Source organism: Pyrus communis, chromosome 4, assembly GCF_963583255.1.
Source record: "Pyrus communis chromosome 4, drPyrComm1.1, whole genome shotgun sequence".
NCBI classification, from domain to species: domain Eukaryota; kingdom Viridiplantae; phylum Streptophyta; class Magnoliopsida; order Rosales; family Rosaceae; genus Pyrus; species Pyrus communis.
The window spans coordinates 4,861,953-4,879,072 of record NC_084806.1 but is presented as its reverse complement, the minus strand read 5'-3'; the positions used below and the strand labels follow the sequence as shown (position 1 = coordinate 4,879,072).

Here is a 17,120-nt window from a genome sequence, read left to right as displayed (position 1 = left end):
ATTATAAACGATAAAATTGATTATTCCAACAATTGAAATTCGAAAATATTATTTGGACCCTTGATTAATTTTTCAAGGTCTGATTGGGAAGATCGCATCATGGTGGATTTGAGGATCTCAGCGTTTTATGGATTAAAATTAAACAAATATTATAAAGTAGATTTTGAGATTTGTTAGAGAGAGAAAGATTTGATTTGGCGAAAGAGAACAATACTATATTAAGAGAGAGAAACCCCCACACTCCGTGACGCAGACAGAAAACTTTCACCTCGCCATTTCTCTCCACCATTTGTCCACTGTATAAAACTTCAGCCACAGAAAGCAGAGCAACCCTTGTTTTTAACTTCTCCGATTCCAATCCGGAAGATGGCGAGGAACGGTGTCGCTTCGTGGCGGAGGAAGTCGGAGAAGCTCGATCTCTCGCCGCCGTTGGTTTCGGAGGAAGCTCACGTTCTCGCCGTCGACGACAGCCTCGTCGATCGCAAGGTCATCGAGCGATTGCTCAAAATTTCCTCCTGCAAAGGTAGAATCCGAAAACACAGTTACATTTTCTGGAAACGTCGTCATTTTTTGTTTTCTATGTTTTTGATTTGGATCTTTTTGGGTAAAGTGACGACTGTTGACAGCGGAAGAAGAGCTCTGCAGTTCCTCGGCCTGGACGAGGAGAAGAGCTCCACCGCCGGATTCGACGTAAGTTCGATCAACGGCTTCTGGTTTTCATCTCTTAAATTTCAATTATTTTCGAATAAAATTTTTGGTTCTCTGTTATTATGTGCAGGGCTTGAAGGTGGACCTGATCATCACGGATTACTGTATGCCTGGGATGACCGGCTACGAATTGCTCAAGAAAATCAAAGAATCTTCCACATTCAAAGCAACTCCCGTCGTGATTATGTCATCCGAGAACGTTTTGGCGCGCATAGACCGGTAATTATTCCCTCCAAAATTAATGTATAATTATCCAATTATCTTCGCGGTTAATTGGTTTTTGCAATTAATTTGGATTGTTAATTTAAAGTTTGGGTTTTGATTTTTAATTAAAATTTATGGGTTTTTTTTTTTGTGTTCGGCAGGTGTTTGGAAGAAGGTGCGGAGGACTTCATAGTTAAACCGGTGAAGTTAGCTGACGTCAAGAGGCTGAAGGATTACATGACGACGGCGAGGGATGTCGGAGTGGAAGAGAGCGGTGGAGGAATGAACAAGAGAAAGCTACGCGAGCCGTGTGATCCGACGATGCCTTCATCACCGCCATCCCTTTTTCCGTCGTCGCCGTCGTCGTCCTCATCGTCTCCGTCTAAATCCCCGTCGCCTCCTTTGTCATCGTCGTTCTCGGCTCCGGCGTCGCCCTCGTCGCTTGGTTCTCCGATCCGACGGTTGAAAATGACCAACGCTGATTAGATCAATCGAACCCGATAGTACCGCAATCGCGCTTTTCTTTTTCGGGGCCAAACTGCAATTACCCGTTTTAACGGTTTTTGATGAATTACTCTCCATTTTTTTTTGTTTTTTGTTTTTTCTTTGCCTTTGATTTATTTTGTTTGTTTATATGTGACTATGAGTTACAATATTAATACTACTAATTAACTGATTACATTTCTGATGTTCAACTATATTTCGAATGAGTGAATATATGTGGTTGGTTTATGGTAGTTTACTAAAAACAATGAATTATCGGTTTGGATCGGTCCGGTTTAAAGAAAAAGAAACGAGTTAGGATAAAAAATGGTGTCCGAACCTAAATTCAAATAAAAATAATACTATTATCCCATATTTGTAATATTTTTAACATATTTTTAATAGAGATAAAATTCACGTATGTTGGTAGAGTCTATTTTTATTAAAAACAGGGTACAAAAATGCGATAAATGTAGTATTGTCAAATTCAAATCTCTCTCCATGTGTATTAGAATAACTTTGAATATTGCGTTGTTAAAATAAAGAAATTGCAAGCAAGCATTAGAGAATGTAAATTGGGAAGGACACTACTTGACTGCCGGATGTTCAGAAGCAACTCCTGGTGATATCCAACCACATTTGGACTCGAGTTCGATCAGTGTTTATAATTTTAATTATTTGGACACATGTCCGAATGTAATTGGTTATCAACAGGAGTTGCTGCTGAACTTTTAGCAACCAAGCGGTGTCCAATTGGGAAATGTTAGCTTTGTTTCAAAGTTGAGACAGATAAAATTAAGAAAATAGAAAGGAAGAGAAGAAGAAAGGGGAGGTGTATGCACAGGGTGGGGATTGTAGGACCTGGATCCTCTCTGAGGCAAACCCTCGGGATGATGCTGAGCGAGAAACACGGGCCGTTAGATTTTGATCAAATGGCTACAAATAGGAATGTTCTTTTTAAAGTTATAATAATTGTAGCTGTTGGATCAAAATATAACGATTCGTGTACGTCGCTTAGCAGGATCCCGAAGGTTTGCTTCGGAGAGGATCCAGTTCCGGGATTGGAAGGTTGAAATAAATAGAGATATGGTTTTGATTTGGTTGAGTTGGAGAGATAAGCTTGCAAGATCTTGTCTGGTAGAAAGAATATTGGAATGGATTGTGAATTGACGTGCTTGAAATGCCTCCTTTTGGGAGGGACTTTCTCTAGGACCCTCCCCTTGGGTGGGGGACCCTTCCCTGCCCCTTGAGCTAAACTCCAGTGTTTTTTGTCTCTCTGTCTCTTTGGAAGTGGCATGCTTATCATATTCTCTGCTCCCAAACCTCCATTAGTTGTTACTTGAGTTGACACCCACTCATGCTCCACATGCCGACCACATTTTTAACTTTTAAATTTTGAGACCTAAAATTTTGACATTGTATGGATTTACATGTGTTATATATTTAAACGTCTAATTATCTATTGAATTAATGTATTTTACATATTAGAATTCTCTTCCCTCTTATTTCCATCTCCTTCCATCCATTCTTATCATATTCTCTATTTTATTTTTCTCTTTCTATAAAAAAATTAATATAATAGGTTGACGTGACTTAATCGTGACCGTTTAAATAGAAGGAGGAAGAGGAGAAAAAAAAAGAGAGAAGAGAATCCTACCTCATGTTTTACAGGCTACGTAGTTTAAACGTGGCTTAAATGTCAATTCAGTTACAGATTTCATACTTACCATGTCATTAATTTAATAAAGATTCAAATAATTCATTAAACAAAGGTGTAAATTGATACAATTTCAAAAACTTAAGAGGGAATATGAGAAAAACAAATTTACTTACTTGAAACGAGAGAAGTCACAAATTAGAAAGAGACTAAAAAGTACAAATTCGAATCATTATGGTACTCATGTTTTGGTAAACATGTGCGGAAGTTTATTTCGATACTTATTTTATGTAAGTAAACACGTTTATAAATATTAATGAACAGATGGATGTGAACTTGTATCCCATATTTATTAACAATAGTACATAAAATTTAAAAATTAGAATTGAATGGAAGAGATTATGTGACATATATAGGTGTGGCTAATCTTTGAGAAAATATAATATGGACCCCACATGGGTAGGTGAGAGAGAGAGGGAGAGAGAGAGAGAGAGAGGAGATATTGCAGAGCTGTAGTTTTGTTTTTGAATCTTTTTGATTGTGAATCAAGAAAAAGAGAGGAAGTGGGTCCAGTGGTTGTCACTAATTTGCCTTTTGGTGTCACCAAGGGCATCTCCATCAAGGTGCCACCAAAGCAACAAAAAATTAAATTTAATCAAGGAAAAATTGCTCTTAATTTACCCTTATGGCACGTTGACGTAAGGTAAGGTAATCAGAATAAGCAAGGGTAATTGAATTTTAATTATGGAGTATTTCGATGTTTACTAAATATTAAGGAATAAAAAAAGTGGTGGAGCCCATACGAAACAAGAAATCCAATTCTTGAAATTGGAGGAACAAGATTCCTTAGTTGTGTGAGGTATTTGAATTCCCTGAGAGTAAGAGAATCGGGAATGCATCTTTTATTTCTATTATTCCCTCACTTGTTTCTTATTATCCCAACATTGCCTCTCATTTGACACTCATTATGTCATTTTTAATAAATAAATAAAACCTATTTATATATTTTTATATAGATAAATTTATAAAATTATATAAATTTAATTAAGAATTTAATTAAATTAATTAGTATGAAAATAATTTATTTATGTAAGGGCAATATAGTAATCAAACTAGTTTTCATTCCGATTGAAGTGAATTAGTAAACAACTTATATGGACTCAACATCATTCCTACTCCGATTCCAGACAATTTTTAGTAAACAACTTCAACAGGAATCTGATTCTGATTCCACCTCATTTCAATTCATTCTCAATCCAATTCCCCCTCAATCTAATTCCTCTTAATTTGATTACGGATTAGTAAACGCACCATTAAATATATATTTTTAAGACTTTGAATTGATATTATGTTGAGTTTCTGCATGTGTCTTAGGTTTAAATTTTGAGTAGATTGTAGTAATAGTTCATTACTGTAACTCAATTTGAGCAATGGTTCCTTAATTAAAAATTCATTACCATTGGTCCCTCAACTAAAAATTCATTACCATTGGTCCCTCAACTTATCAAAACGTGCAGCTGTGGTCCCTTAACTAAAAATTCATTACTATTGGTCCCTTAACTTTAATCCAACTGAAAAAATTGTCCCTCAAGTTTAACCCTCTAACTCAATTGGAGCAATGGTCCCTCAATTAAAAATTCATTACCATTGGTTTCTCAACTAAAAATTCATTACCGTTGGTCCATCAACTCATCAAAACGTGCAGCTGTGGTCCCTTAACTAAAAATCCATTACTATTAGTCCCTCAACTTTAATCTAACTGGAGAAATTGTCCCTCAAATTTAACCCAATTTGAGGAATGGTCCCTCAACTTTAACCTAGTTGTAGCAATTGTCTTTCCAACATAACTAATTTTGACAAAATTCTAACGAATTTTGACAAAAAAAGACCATAACTACACGTTTTGATGAGTTGAAGGACCCCAATTGTAGCAATGGTCGTTTCAGCATAACTCATTTAAACAAAATTTTGACAAAGTTGATGAAAAAGACCATAACTATACATTATGATGAATTGATGGACCAATGGTAATAAATTTTTAGTTAAGGGACCATTGCTATAATTTACTCTTGAATTTTTCCCACATAATAGTAATAATTTTTTAGAAAAAAAGGGGGTGGTGCTATCCACACTCCCATTTTTACCCTTGGCACACCTCTCTTAATTTTCGGCTGTCGGATTAAATGAATTAAAGAATAATCAATAGACAAAATTAATAAAGGTGTGTAAGAGACAAAGAAGGGTTTGTATACAACACTACCCAAAAAAAGACATCATCTTTTTATTTATTTATTTATTTATTTATTTTTACTTTTGCCTATTGGTTATGCGTCAATGACTTTAAGCCGTTCATTTAAGTGAGATTTGATGTGAAAACTCATGCTAACTTCGACTGGACCCATCTATGCATACAAAAGGGGTTGGCCTTTCTCCCAAACCTAATTTCGGAACCATGATTTAAACGAAGAACTTGAGCACACTAGAAGAACATTTTATTTTTCTGATATTGGGAAATAAAAGAGAATAATATTATTGTCATGGTAGTTAGGGCCTTCTTCTTCAACTCATTACATCTCTGGTTCAAATCCTTTTCGCCGTCCTGCAGAATATTGCTTGTAGACCTGGTTTGGTACTGAAGTGATTCTGAAAAAAGCTGCTATCAAAAAAAGCTGGGAGCTGTTTTTGTGTTTGGTAAACACTCAGCTTTAGCTTTTTTTCACAGTTTTGGGTGAAAAAAAGCCAAAAACAAGAAGCTGCAAAACCCAACTTTGAAAAACCGGCTTTTTTTCACATCTGTTTTACATAAAAGTTTACCAAACACTCTAATACTGCTTTTTTTTTTTTCAAAAACACTTTTACAAAAAAGTTTACCAAACACTCTGCTGCTTTATTTCACAGCTGTTTATTCTCACAGCACAGCAGAAACAGTTTTTTTTCAAAGCACAGCAATATCAAACCAGCCCGTAATCAAAGGAGAATGAGCCGAAGGTCGGTCGGGTCCATGTCGGTTTTTCGGTTTGGCAGTTTAAAATGCCCATCCACTACCTTCAATCAACTCTCAGTCGCAAGAAAGCGCTTTGCTTGAAGCAAAGCAAACCCATGTCACCTTGTCATTAGCAAATTGGGCCGTTTTTAAATCTATGGAAAATGGCCTATAAAGTTATAAACCGCAATTAAACATAAAAAGCCAACGGGCCCAGCCCAAAAAAATATATACAAGTCCATAGAGACAAACAGAAAAACATAAAGCCCATGTATGGAGGCCCTATTCCGACACAAAAATTGTGAGAGAGAATACTAGGAAATGGTTAAACTAGAAGAAGTGTATTTTTTTATTTTTTTTCTTCAAGAACTTTTAGCACTATAGTTTATTAAACATTTTGACACTATTTGCTCATTTGGATGTGCTTTTAAAATAACTGAAAGCACTTTTGATGAAAATGTTTTGGAACCAATCCTTAGTAAAAATGCAAGTAAATCCTGGAAAAGCACATAACTAGTGCTTCTTGCAGAAAGCACTTCATGTGCTTTTGGAACCCAAAAACATTTTATCTAAAAGCGCTTTCAGTCATTGTAGAAGCACATATTTTTTGCTAAAAGCACTTTTAGCACTATAGTTTACCCCACACTTACATCTTTTTTTTTTCACAACGGTTTATTCTCACAGCACAACAGAAGCAGTTTTGAAAAAAAATACACACAACAATTCCAAACTCGACCTTAGTTTCTTGGAGGAAAGCTGTATATTTGTCTGGAAGCTATGGTCATACATTGGACGGAATAAAAAGACTCTTTTACCTTTTTAATCATGGCCGACCGATATACATAACAGGAAATGACTAAAATCTCAGGCATAACAACGTCTAGAAAAACTACTCGGCATAAAAAGCAAATCAAGTTATAATTTTTGAGATCATTGCTATAAGTAGCCATTTTGAACATGCTTCGTTTGCCTTAATCATCTTCTTCGGAGTTAGAACATTTGTTTCGAGATATTTATTTCTTGTATTAATCCACATTTAGATGCTCAAGGAACAGTGAATATTCCACAAACTTGAAGACAAAAATGGGAGAGAAATTCCTACTCGTCTTTTCTTCCTAAGTAGACTTGAATTTCATATCATAAAATAACACAAATCAACCTCTCAAGATTCCCCACTTCTTTCTCTAATTTTCTCCAACATATAGTCTTTTGTGACAATGAAGTCATTCACCCGAAAAAATATAATACGATTAAAAGTATTTTCAAACATCTCATCGACTTTACCAGTGAGAGATTTTTTAGCATGTTCAGAACATCATCACGAGTCACTATACAAATGGTGAGATACTTGTGTTTCAAGATTAACAACTCAAAAAATAAAATTTCACTCTACTTATATAATATCACGTGATAAACTATTCGTATTCCGAACACAATGAAAAATTTCTCCCACTCAGTTTCAAAAATTGAAATTCATAGTATCACCTCCTACCCAAGCAAAAGTACTAATTACCTTAGATAAATTCAAATCTCATTTGAATACAACGTCTTAAACATTTTTACGATTATTCTCGCAAATATAAGCTAAAATCAAAATATTATTCTCCTAAATTTCATTCAAATACGACGTTTTAAGCACGATTTTTTTTTTTTTTTTAGCTTCAAGAAAATATCTCACTTTGATCATCAATAATACAACGACTATTTGTCCTGCAGAAAAATCCAATTTTATTTCAAATTCTTGATTTAACCACCTCGGCGCAGAGTTTATCACTAACCCGGCACTTTTATTTTCCAACCACCATGGACACTCACTTACGACAACGACCTCTAAACCAAAACAAAATAAAATAAAATCATCCAATGTCGTCAGTGAAACTAATTTGGTGAGCAACTATTTCTCTAATTTCTTCATCGTCTAGTCAAACCTACAATTCGATTTCTTAATTTCAAATATGAAACCGAACTCGTTGACCAAATTGTTTCGTCGTCTTTTGGTTTAACATGGTTTTCTTCTTTCAACGCGTCAAAACTCAAATGCCTTTCGAACTGAACAAATCATTCAAGGAAGGAAGAAAGGGATCGGGAAAGTTCCTTTCCCACTGACTTTGTTCGTTGATTTACCATTATGCACAAGATTAACTAACTCAAGATTTAACTAATCGTTAATTACTAGGTCGGCCAGGTCAAGTAATCCCCATTATATTTCATTAAAATATCACATAAAAGGTTAGCAATGAGACTTGGAGTTTCACCAAACATGTTGGCTTTATGCTCTAGATACAGTAGCGGATCCAGAATTTGAACTTCAGAGGGTCTCAGTGTTAAAGGTCCAAGGTTTCTAGATAGAAACAGAGCGGAAGCGCGCAAAAAAAAAATTCAGTTTATTCATTGAGGCATTTCATCAGACACTTGGTGGATTTGTTGTCATTAGCCAAACCATGTTGTGCACGTGTCAACAAATGTCGACATATGCTGAAGCAATTTGATGAGTGATATCGCGATATTTTGTCTAGTGTTGTCGACACAACGTACTGAGATATCCCTAGCAAGTATTACGTCAAACACTTGGTAAGTATAGAAGGGGCTCGTACCAAACATTTGGAGTGTCCACGAAAGACCTTTACATGTATATTTATCAGACTCCTGGTGGTCCTGGGACCATGTGCGTCTATCCCTGTCTACATATATAATCTTTCTTTGCAAACCAAGTTCAAAACTTTCTTCTCATAGTTTAAATTATATTAAAACATAGCGTGAATCCATATGTTAATTATATATATATATATATATAAAAGTTCTACACTAATTTATATTAAAGGAAGAGAGAGTGTTTGAACATAAAACGCAGTGAATTGAAGAGAAAAACCGAATTCATTTTTCACTCAAGTTTACCAAGATCTATTAAACATAATTATAAAACAACACTATAATAGAAACAAAATTGGGTGATTTGTCACTTCAACAAGCTGTCCACAATTTCTGGTTTGAAATAGCAAACCTACCCTCCACTTTTCTCATTTGTTTAGTTAATTTTATGATTTAAAACCCTAATCTTGAATTCCTAAAGCGTGGATTTGTAGTTAGTAGTGGGGATGTGAACTTAAAACCCCAATTTAGAAGCCTCTTTTGAGTTTCGATTAAAAAAACAAAATAAAAACTAAAAAGGGTTTTTGAGTGGTTGAATTATATATAAAAAAAGCCCGGGAAGAAATTTTGGAAAAACAAACAACTACTATCTTTGAAGCTTTCAGCTTTTCGTCAACCAACACCCACCAAAAGCACCACGACAAATCCATCCATTACACTTTTAGATTTTTTGGCTTTCGATGTCAACAAATTTACAGAAACTTCCAACCGATTCAGTTCCCAAAAACCCATCTCTCCAATCTTCCCAAAAAGCTTCATGGCTGCCAGGATTCGGCCATGGCTTCTCTCTTGTTTTTTCACTTACGGTTTTTTAATTATTATTATTCCTTTTTGTCATGGCCAATCCCCTCAAAATATCGAAACTTTCTATCCGTTTACAGCTCCGCCACCCGATATCCCACCTTCTTTGCCTCCCGAGGACTCTCCGGCGCAACCGGAATCACGGCCGCTGCCGGTTCCTTTGCCGCCAAGAAAGTCTTCGTCAAAGAGTGAGATTGCCAAGGCTGTGGCAGCCACCGCAGCCTCCACTCTGGTGATTTTTGGGTTGGTTTTCTTTTTTGTGCAGAGGTACCTTGTTGCCCGGCGCAAGAGAATTAAAGGCGGTGGTTGTGGTGGTGGCGGTGGTGGTGGTGGTGGTAGTGGAGGTTCGCAAGGTGGCCGGCCTCAGCCGCGGCCTCCTGTGGCGGATCAGAGTGAGTTTAGCAGATATGATGGGAATCTCAAGGGGTTCGTTGTTGATGAGAACGGTCTCGATGTGCTTTACTGGAAGAAACTCCGAGCAAAGAACTCGAAGAAGAGTTTTCGAAAAGATGGTGAAGAAGACGAAGGGAGTAGCAGAAGAAGAAGGCATGAGCGTACACGGGAAGTTCCTCTCCTCAGAGGAAAGTCTTCAGCTTCCCACATCAATGATGTGCCAGAAGTAGTGAATGATCGAAATCGAAATGGATCAACGGCTCTTAAAGCTGTTGAAATATCGGAGGAACCAGAAGTAGAGCTAACTGTTAGATCATCAAGTCCTCCGCCTCCCCCTTCTCCACCGCCAACACCGCCGCCTCCGCCGCCACCTCCTCTGCCAATTCGAAACAATAAAGGCTCCTCAGCGCCTCCTCCTCCTCCTCCTCCACCGAAAGTTTCAGCCAAGAATGGTCCTGCACCGCCGCCTCCTCCACCCAAAGCGCGGAGTTTGAACGCGCTGTCAAAACCTTCTCCAGGGCCGAAAGGTAAATCAGGGGAGTCTTCAGCAGGAGCAGGAAATGTTAAAGTGAAACTGAAGCCACTGCATTGGGACAAAGTGAGCACACATAATACTCAGCATTCCATGGTGTGGGACAAAATTGATGGTTCATTTAGGTAACGAAAGTGATTTCCGCACACCATTTATCTCCTTATGCACACCACTCTTTATTTCGGGTTTAACCGTGTATTGTTTTCCATTGTATTTGGTTTTGAAGTTTCTGAAAACTTAACAAGTTTGCTACTCTCAGATTTGATGGTGACCTAATGGAAGCGCTTTTCGGCACTGTTGCCACCAACTGGCTATCCCCCGGAAAAGACAGCAGCCAAGCGAGTCCGAGGGGCACCAACGTCGGTCCATCACAGCAGATTTGCATCCTGGATAGCCGGAGATCCCAGAACATTGCGATTGTCATAAAATCGCTGACGATTTCTCGAAAGGAAATCCTTGATGTGCTCATGGAAGGCAGGGGGCTAAATGCAGAGACTCTTGAAAAACTTGTTACTATTGCTCCAACGGAAGAAGAACAATCCCAAATCCTCGAGTACAGCGGAGATCCTACAAGGCTTGCTGATGCTGAGCGTTTCCTCTATCACATTCTCAAAGCTGTTCCCTCGGCGTTTACTCGATTCAATGCCATGCATTTCAGATACAACTACGACACAGAGCTTGCGAGCCTCAAGGAGTCTATACGAACAATTGAACTCGGGTGCAAGGAGCTTCGAACTCGAGGGCTGTTCATGAAGTTGCTAGAGGCGATTCTCAAGGCTGGAAACCGCATGAATGCAGGAACCTCGAGAGGAAATGCACAAGCATTCAACCTCAGTTCTCTTCGAAAACTATCCGACGTTAGAAGCAGTGACGGGAAAACAACACTGCTGCATTTCGTTGTGGAAGAAGTGGTGCGATCTGAGGGGAAACGGTGTGTCATCAACACGAATCGTAGCTTGAGTCGCAGCAACAGCCAGAGCCATAACGGAAACTCAAATACTGAGAATATAAAACCAAAAGAGGAAAGAGAGAGGGAGTACATGACGCTAGGATTGCCCGTGGTTGGAGGCATCAGTGCCGAGTTCTCTAGTGTGAAGAAGACGGCTAGTATAGATCATGACAGCTTTGCAAAGATGTGCTCGGCTCTCACAGCCCGCGTGGCGGAAACCAGAGAACTCCTGCTCCAATGTGAGAACAACGGCGGTGGAAGATTCGTTAGGGACATGAATGGTTTTCTTGAAGCAGCAGAGGAAGAGCTGAAGGTGGTGGGAGAAGAGCAGAACAGGGTGATGGAGTTGGTGAAGAAAACAACAGAATACTATCAAGCAGGGGCTTCTATGGATAAAGGGGCTCACCCATTTCAACTATTTGTCATTGTTAAAGATTTTCTAGGCATGGTTGATCGAGCGTGCGTTGAAATTTCTCGAAATGTACAGCGGAGGAAGAAGAAGGTTACAGCGAGTTTAGGGTCATCGTCAGCAGACTCGCCGCCCAGGAACCCCGTAAGGTTCCCAGTATTGCCTAAGAATTTCATGTCAGGAAACTCTACGAGCACTAACAGTGAATCAGATAATGATTTTTGAATTGGCTTTCTACAATGTATATGGATTACAAACTCGATTACAATCTGAAAATAGCTGAGAGTTTTTTCAAAGTTTCAAGGGTTTATTCCAAACCGTGGCTTCGTCTTCATCTTTCCTACTAACGACTACGTGTTCCATTCACAAATATTTGTTCTTTCAGTTTTTTTTTCGTCTGCAATTACGGTGTAACCATTTATGATGTCCAGATTTATGCAACCGACTTTGGATTACCATGTAATTATAACAGTTCCAACAATTATACCTTCGAATACAACGCGTACGTAGCATTTCTAACTCCGAATACTATTTGGGACGAGCAGGGAATGAAAAGCATAACCCCGACCTGTTTCTTATCATCTGCAGATTATTACCATGCAGTAGATCTGTTCTAGCCATCAAAATATACAGGTTGTGACTCACCATGTTCACTTTCTCATCATCTAAGCGATAATATTAAGCATGGATCTTCCATAAGAAGCAATTCCTTCACGTATATTCTCCTTCCTTGTCGATCCCCCGAAGTAGACATGGTTCTTGGAGGATGACAAGTGACCTTGCAGCCGCCTGAGATTTTTTCACCGATGGGTTTCATTGTTGGAACTCTCCTACATAAGTTGTCAGAGTTGGCATTAGAATACGGAAAGAAAAATAAACTAAAAAATACTAATCACACCAATAATTTCAGAAATGCAGTGCAGTAGCACATTGTACAGACTGAAATGCTAGTGTAAAGGCATACACATGCATCTTTCCTTCTTGCATATGTGTTTTGAATGTGTTTAACTCGTCATATTCTTCGCATATGCATAATTAGCTTTTATACTTGTTCTGAAGTACACAGCACACGGGAGGCTACAAACTTCACCATATGGAAAAAAGTTATCCCCAAAACGTGCCCTATACTCGACTTTCAAGCGTATTCAGTGACATAATGAGGAGGAACTTCATGAAAGAAGGATTAGAAGTATCGCTAAGAATGATCGTATAGTCTGGTTCTATTGAAATGGAGCGTACAGATCTTATGCCATAAGATATAAACAGAATTAGACTATACCTTTTCTGGAGTACTTTTTGACAGTTTTGGCCCCCGATAAACGCCTGGTGTGGGAGTAGCCTTAAAATTAAGACTCTGTCTGAGCTTTTTTATCTCTGCCTCCTTTTGATCCTATGTCAAGCATACAGTTCCGAGAAATAATTCAAACTTTGCGGGCTATATAACATAGTTATATTTTCTATGAGTTGTATAGGAACAGTGATAGGCTATTAGCACATGAACATTCATACAAAACTTGAATTAGACATGTAGAATATTATTCTCCTTAAAAGAATAATTGTTTGTAAGATGATACCTTTGACTTTGGTTGGGAGTTTGCTCTCTCTGTCACTTTTGCATTGGATTTTGCCACCAATTTCTGTGAAAACTGAAATGTATTGCTTAATGAGATTACATATGTACCGCTAATAAATTTAAACAAAAAGAGTTCGGGGGTTTGTTAATGGATACCTCTCTTTTATCTGCGCTTTCATCACTTCTCAAGCTAACAGATGATGGAGCGGCCTTAGCAGTTCTTTTTTCTAGATACCTATGACGAAAAGAAAATTAATGCAATATAAATTAACAGAGACACCAAATGAAGTTTGAATCGACAACGTGAAACATGATAGTATATTATCATGCAGAGACTGATATTATGCAAGAATCTCATGCACACAGGATACACAATCAGCAGTCGAATATGAGTTTATGGCTTTACCCTCCATTCTCTTTTGTCACGGGTACAGAGGAGGAAACCCTTGATTCTTTCCCCTTCGTAGAGAGCTGCTTTTTCATAACAAATTTTCCAGAAATAAAATTTGACATTAGACGCTCTGATGCCAACCCTCATAATAAATAAAACTGAGGTAACCAGCCATCTCTTCAAACGAGAATATGTAATAAATTGACAAACCTGCTTTGGTGTTGGAGGTTTCTCTTCAATGGAGGGTTTCGGTTGGTTGTAATTGTTTTGAAACGTCTTAAATGCTCGTTTGACGATATCCTTATCTCCCATATTCTCCATAATGAAAGACTTTCTGGTTGTGGTGGTCACCGATGTTGACATTGTGGGACTGGATTCCAAATTGAGTGACATATGCAAAGACTTGGGAGGAGCTTTCTTGGTTTCCTCAGTTGAAGGCTTTTTGCTCCTAGGGAGAGATGAAGCATTGCCCTTCTTTACCGAGGACCACGATGAAGGTGTTGCAGTAGAAGTTGATAGAAACTTAGCCACTCTAGGGGTGGAAGTTGATATAGACTTAGCCACTCTAGGTGTGGAAGTTGATATAGACTTCGATACTCTAGGGGTGGAAGTTGATAACGGCTTCGATGCTCTAGGGGTCGGAGTTGTTGTAGACTTCGATGCTTTAGGGGTGGAAGTTGATAACAGCTTCGATGCTCTAGGGGTCGGAGTTGTCGTAGACTTCGATGCTTTAGGGGTGGGAGTTGATATAGACTTTGACACCCTAGGGGCGGATTTCTCTGGTGTTTTTGCTATTGGTGGAACTGCCTTCTTCTTAACACTTGCCACATTTCTCTCCTTGCTCATTGGAGTAACCTATTCAACAGAAAAATGCAAAAGATATACGAAATCAGACGTCAAGCAAACAATTTCTGAGACTGACATACTGACCATGGTATCTGCAAACAAGTTTTCCTAAATAGATTCAACAGTTAAGTGCATCACCTTCAGAGGTACCTTCGGAAGATCCAATCTGGGTTTTTCCTCTTTCACCTCTTTGACTTCTGGAGCACTTCCTACATCACTGTCCAAAGTCTTTGGAATCTCCTGTACTCCATGAGATTCAGCAGGGACATTTTCTACTTCTTTCACCAAAACAAGTTCCTCCTCCGGATTGTCCAATTCGGGATTATCCATTCTGCCATCTGTTTCTTCTTTTTCTCCCACAGCCAATGAGTTTTGACACACTATGGCAAAAACATCGTCGTCCTTGAGATCATGCACATGAGTTTCACTAATCTCGCTGTCGAAATTCGCCTCTTGATCATTTCCTTGGGCATTACTTTGACTGTTGGCCAAATCAATTTCGAAATGAGCCTCGGAATCCGTCTGATCTCCGCTCTTCTGATCAGATTCCGACCTAAAGGTATCACCACCTTGCATTTGCTTCTCTTGCTCCATCATCTCCTCGGCTTTTCGAGCAGCAACCCTCTTGTAATGGGCTTCAAAGTAAGCCCTTTTCTGGGCCACTGAGCCAGGAGTGGCACACTTCCCAACTTCCTCCAAGTACTTATTCTGCGAAAATGTCGACCATTTCTCCCAGGACAGTGAAGAATCATTCTCAAATCTTCCGAAAGAAACCGACACTTCCAGTTGAGGGTTTGAAGAATTTGAAGCTATTATCTCCCCCTCCACCACCTGTTCATTTAACACAAAACCCAAAATCCAAAACATGTTCTGAAACAACAATACAGTAGCAAAAACATGCAAATCTAGCAATTATACAGTGAATCAATCAAAACCCACAAAGCACAATCCCCAAACGACAACAATTGCAGACAAAATCCAACACATGGTTTATGTTTTTCGACAAATCTAAGGTAAAAAGTTTGTACCTTTTCAGCATCCTTGGCAAAATCGACTATTGATTCACCCATGAGTTCTAAAAGAATTGGAAGTGTTTGGAAGCTACCGGAGGGCTACAGAGCAAGAGCTTTGGCTACCAGCAAGCATGGGGGCACATCACCAACCAACTGGATCACACACACACTAAAAAAATACCAAGACCGAGAAAAAACCCAGAATATGGACAAATAGAAAAGAATTTAAAAATATTTAAAATTAAATTAAAAGAAAAAGAAAAACATATCCATGTGGCCTTTTTTCTTTCTAAATGAGCATATCATGGCTTCACCTTTTTCTTCCTGTTTGTGGCACTTCTGGGAAATCCTAAAATGATAAAGGTAATCAATCAGCAAAACAAGACAACTCCAATTGTATGATGAAAAATTAAAAAGGTGGAGATAAAGGCTTAGGTTTGAACTTGCAGTTGCAGATGATGACCCACCAAACACCAAATATTATTTCCCCAAGAAGATTTGGCTTTTTCTTGCTATTACTCTGTGGATTCAGAAAAAAAGTAGAACAGTTTGGGGACTTTCTTTTACTCAAGCGCATGATGGATTAATGTGTAGATGGGAGGATTAATTAGTGGGAAAATAGAGATTAGTTGGGTAAGTATGAAGCTTCAACAAATCAGAGTGGGCGTATACGTATTGAATAAACAAAGATATGAGTCTTGACTACCCATCTTAACTAACCAAGCTTTTAATATTATTTTTGGTTGGAACAAAGTTTCTTTATTTACGCTTATCATTCGCTGGAATTATAATTTATAAAAGCTGAATTTGAGACGTTATAAGTGGTGAAGAATACTATTAGATTGTATGATGCAAATTATTTATTTTAAAACAATCTAAAAATATCAGGAACGAAATTCAAACTCAATTACAATGCGATTATGCACACATCTAAGTATTAATATTATTGATACGTGTGGATGTCCCATTGGGTACTTAAAGAGACGGAAAGGGATACCTCCTAATCCATCAAGTTTGGGGATCTAGAGTTTGGACCGTTGAAATTTGATATAACGGCAACAAGCAAATGCTCACTTTAAAAGTTATAATAACTTTAACCGTTTGATCAAATTTTAATACCCCGGATTTCTAAACTTGATAAATTATGAGCAATGAATCCTGAAAAGATCCCTTTCCCAAAGAGACACCCAAGAGGTTCAAATCAGTGATCAAACTGAACCACTTGGAAGAGAGAGAGAGAGAGAGAGAGAGAGAGAGAGAGAGAGAGAGAGAGAGAGAGAGAGAGAGAGAGAGAGAGAGAGAGAGGTAAAGTGGAAAGACATGATAGTTACAGTTACATGTGACATGTCCAAGCTTCTAAAGTTTCTAAGCACCCAACACCTTGAATTTAGTATGTGTCCATCTACTTAGGCTGTATGTGGTCCCCCCATCTCATTTAGTTGCTTCCATTAAACAATACAAAGTACATTGCACCATACTTAAGAGAAACGTTGCCATTTTAGTTGGATCCAAGTAGTCATACAAGAAAA

At 38.2% G+C, this 17,120-nt stretch overlaps 3 protein-coding genes across 9 annotated transcripts; 2 read left to right on the top strand and 1 right to left on the bottom strand.

Moving 5' to 3' along the window:
* The first annotated feature begins 231 nt into the window (after positions 1-231).
* On the top strand, positions 232-1,585 carry LOC137730887 (two-component response regulator ARR5-like). The gene is made up of 4 exons (XM_068469887.1): positions 232-523; positions 611-690; positions 779-927; positions 1,074-1,585. Exons 1-4 carry the CDS (start codon positions 367-369, stop codon positions 1,396-1,398), a joined length of 711 nt encoding a protein of 236 aa, XP_068325988.1. The 5' UTR covers positions 232-366; the 3' UTR covers positions 1,399-1,585.
* A 7,787-nt stretch (positions 1,586-9,372) lies between these two features.
* LOC137731201 (formin-like protein 4) lies at positions 9,373-12,086 on the top strand. The gene is made up of 2 exons (XM_068470300.1): positions 9,373-10,535; positions 10,670-12,086. Exons 1-2 carry the CDS (start codon positions 9,442-9,444, stop codon positions 11,991-11,993), a joined length of 2,418 nt encoding a protein of 805 aa, XP_068326401.1. The 5' UTR covers positions 9,373-9,441; the 3' UTR covers positions 11,994-12,086.
* A 121-nt stretch (positions 12,087-12,207) lies between these two features.
* LOC137731202 (protein WVD2-like 7) lies at positions 12,208-16,315 on the bottom strand. Of its 7 annotated transcripts, none has more exons than XM_068470303.1 (10): positions 16,035-16,315; positions 15,906-15,940; positions 15,607-15,760; positions 14,717-15,409; positions 13,943-14,587; positions 13,748-13,812; positions 13,498-13,576; positions 13,343-13,414; positions 13,048-13,158; positions 12,208-12,598 (listed from the first exon to the last, which is right to left on the bottom strand). In XM_068470303.1, the coding sequence occupies exons 3-10, from the start codon at positions 15,646-15,648 to the stop codon at positions 12,569-12,571; spliced, it is 1,737 nt and encodes a 578-aa protein (XP_068326404.1). In that variant the 5' UTR covers positions 15,649-15,760; positions 15,906-15,940; positions 16,035-16,315; the 3' UTR covers positions 12,208-12,568. The 7 variants fall into 7 exon arrangements, with proteins under 7 accessions (XP_068326404.1, XP_068326403.1, XP_068326405.1 ...); XM_068470302.1 differs by having other exon boundaries at positions 15,607-15,744; XM_068470304.1 differs by having other exon boundaries at positions 16,039-16,315.
* Positions 16,316-17,120: the final 805 nt, after the last annotated feature.

Bases quoted from the DNA above. Each gene is read 5' to 3' on its own strand.
- LOC137731201 (XM_068470300.1), top strand. From the start codon at position 9,442: ATGGCTGCCAGGATTCGGCCATGGCTTCTCTCTTGTTTTTTCACTTAC. The intron at 10,536-10,669 runs GTAACGAAAGTG...TGCTACTCTCAG, and splicing joins AAAATTGATGGTTCATTTAG to ATTTGATGGTGACCTAATGG.
- LOC137730887 (XM_068469887.1), top strand. From the start codon at position 367: ATGGCGAGGAACGGTGTCGCTTCGTGGCGGAGGAAGTCGGAGAAGCTC. The intron at 524-610 runs GTAGAATCCGAA...TTTTGGGTAAAG, and splicing joins CAAAATTTCCTCCTGCAAAG to TGACGACTGTTGACAGCGGA. The intron at 691-778 runs GTAAGTTCGATC...TATTATGTGCAG, and splicing joins GCTCCACCGCCGGATTCGAC to GGCTTGAAGGTGGACCTGAT.
- LOC137731202 (XM_068470303.1), bottom strand. From the start codon at position 15,648: ATGGGTGAATCAATAGTCGATTTTGCCAAGGATGCTGAAAAG. The intron at 13,577-13,747 runs GTAAAGCCATAA...TTTTCGTCATAG, and splicing joins GTGACAAAAGAGAATGGAGG to GTATCTAGAAAAAAGAACTG. The intron at 13,159-13,342 runs GTATCATCTTAC...TGCTTGACATAG, and splicing joins ACTCCCAACCAAAGTCAAAG to GATCAAAAGGAGGCAGAGAT.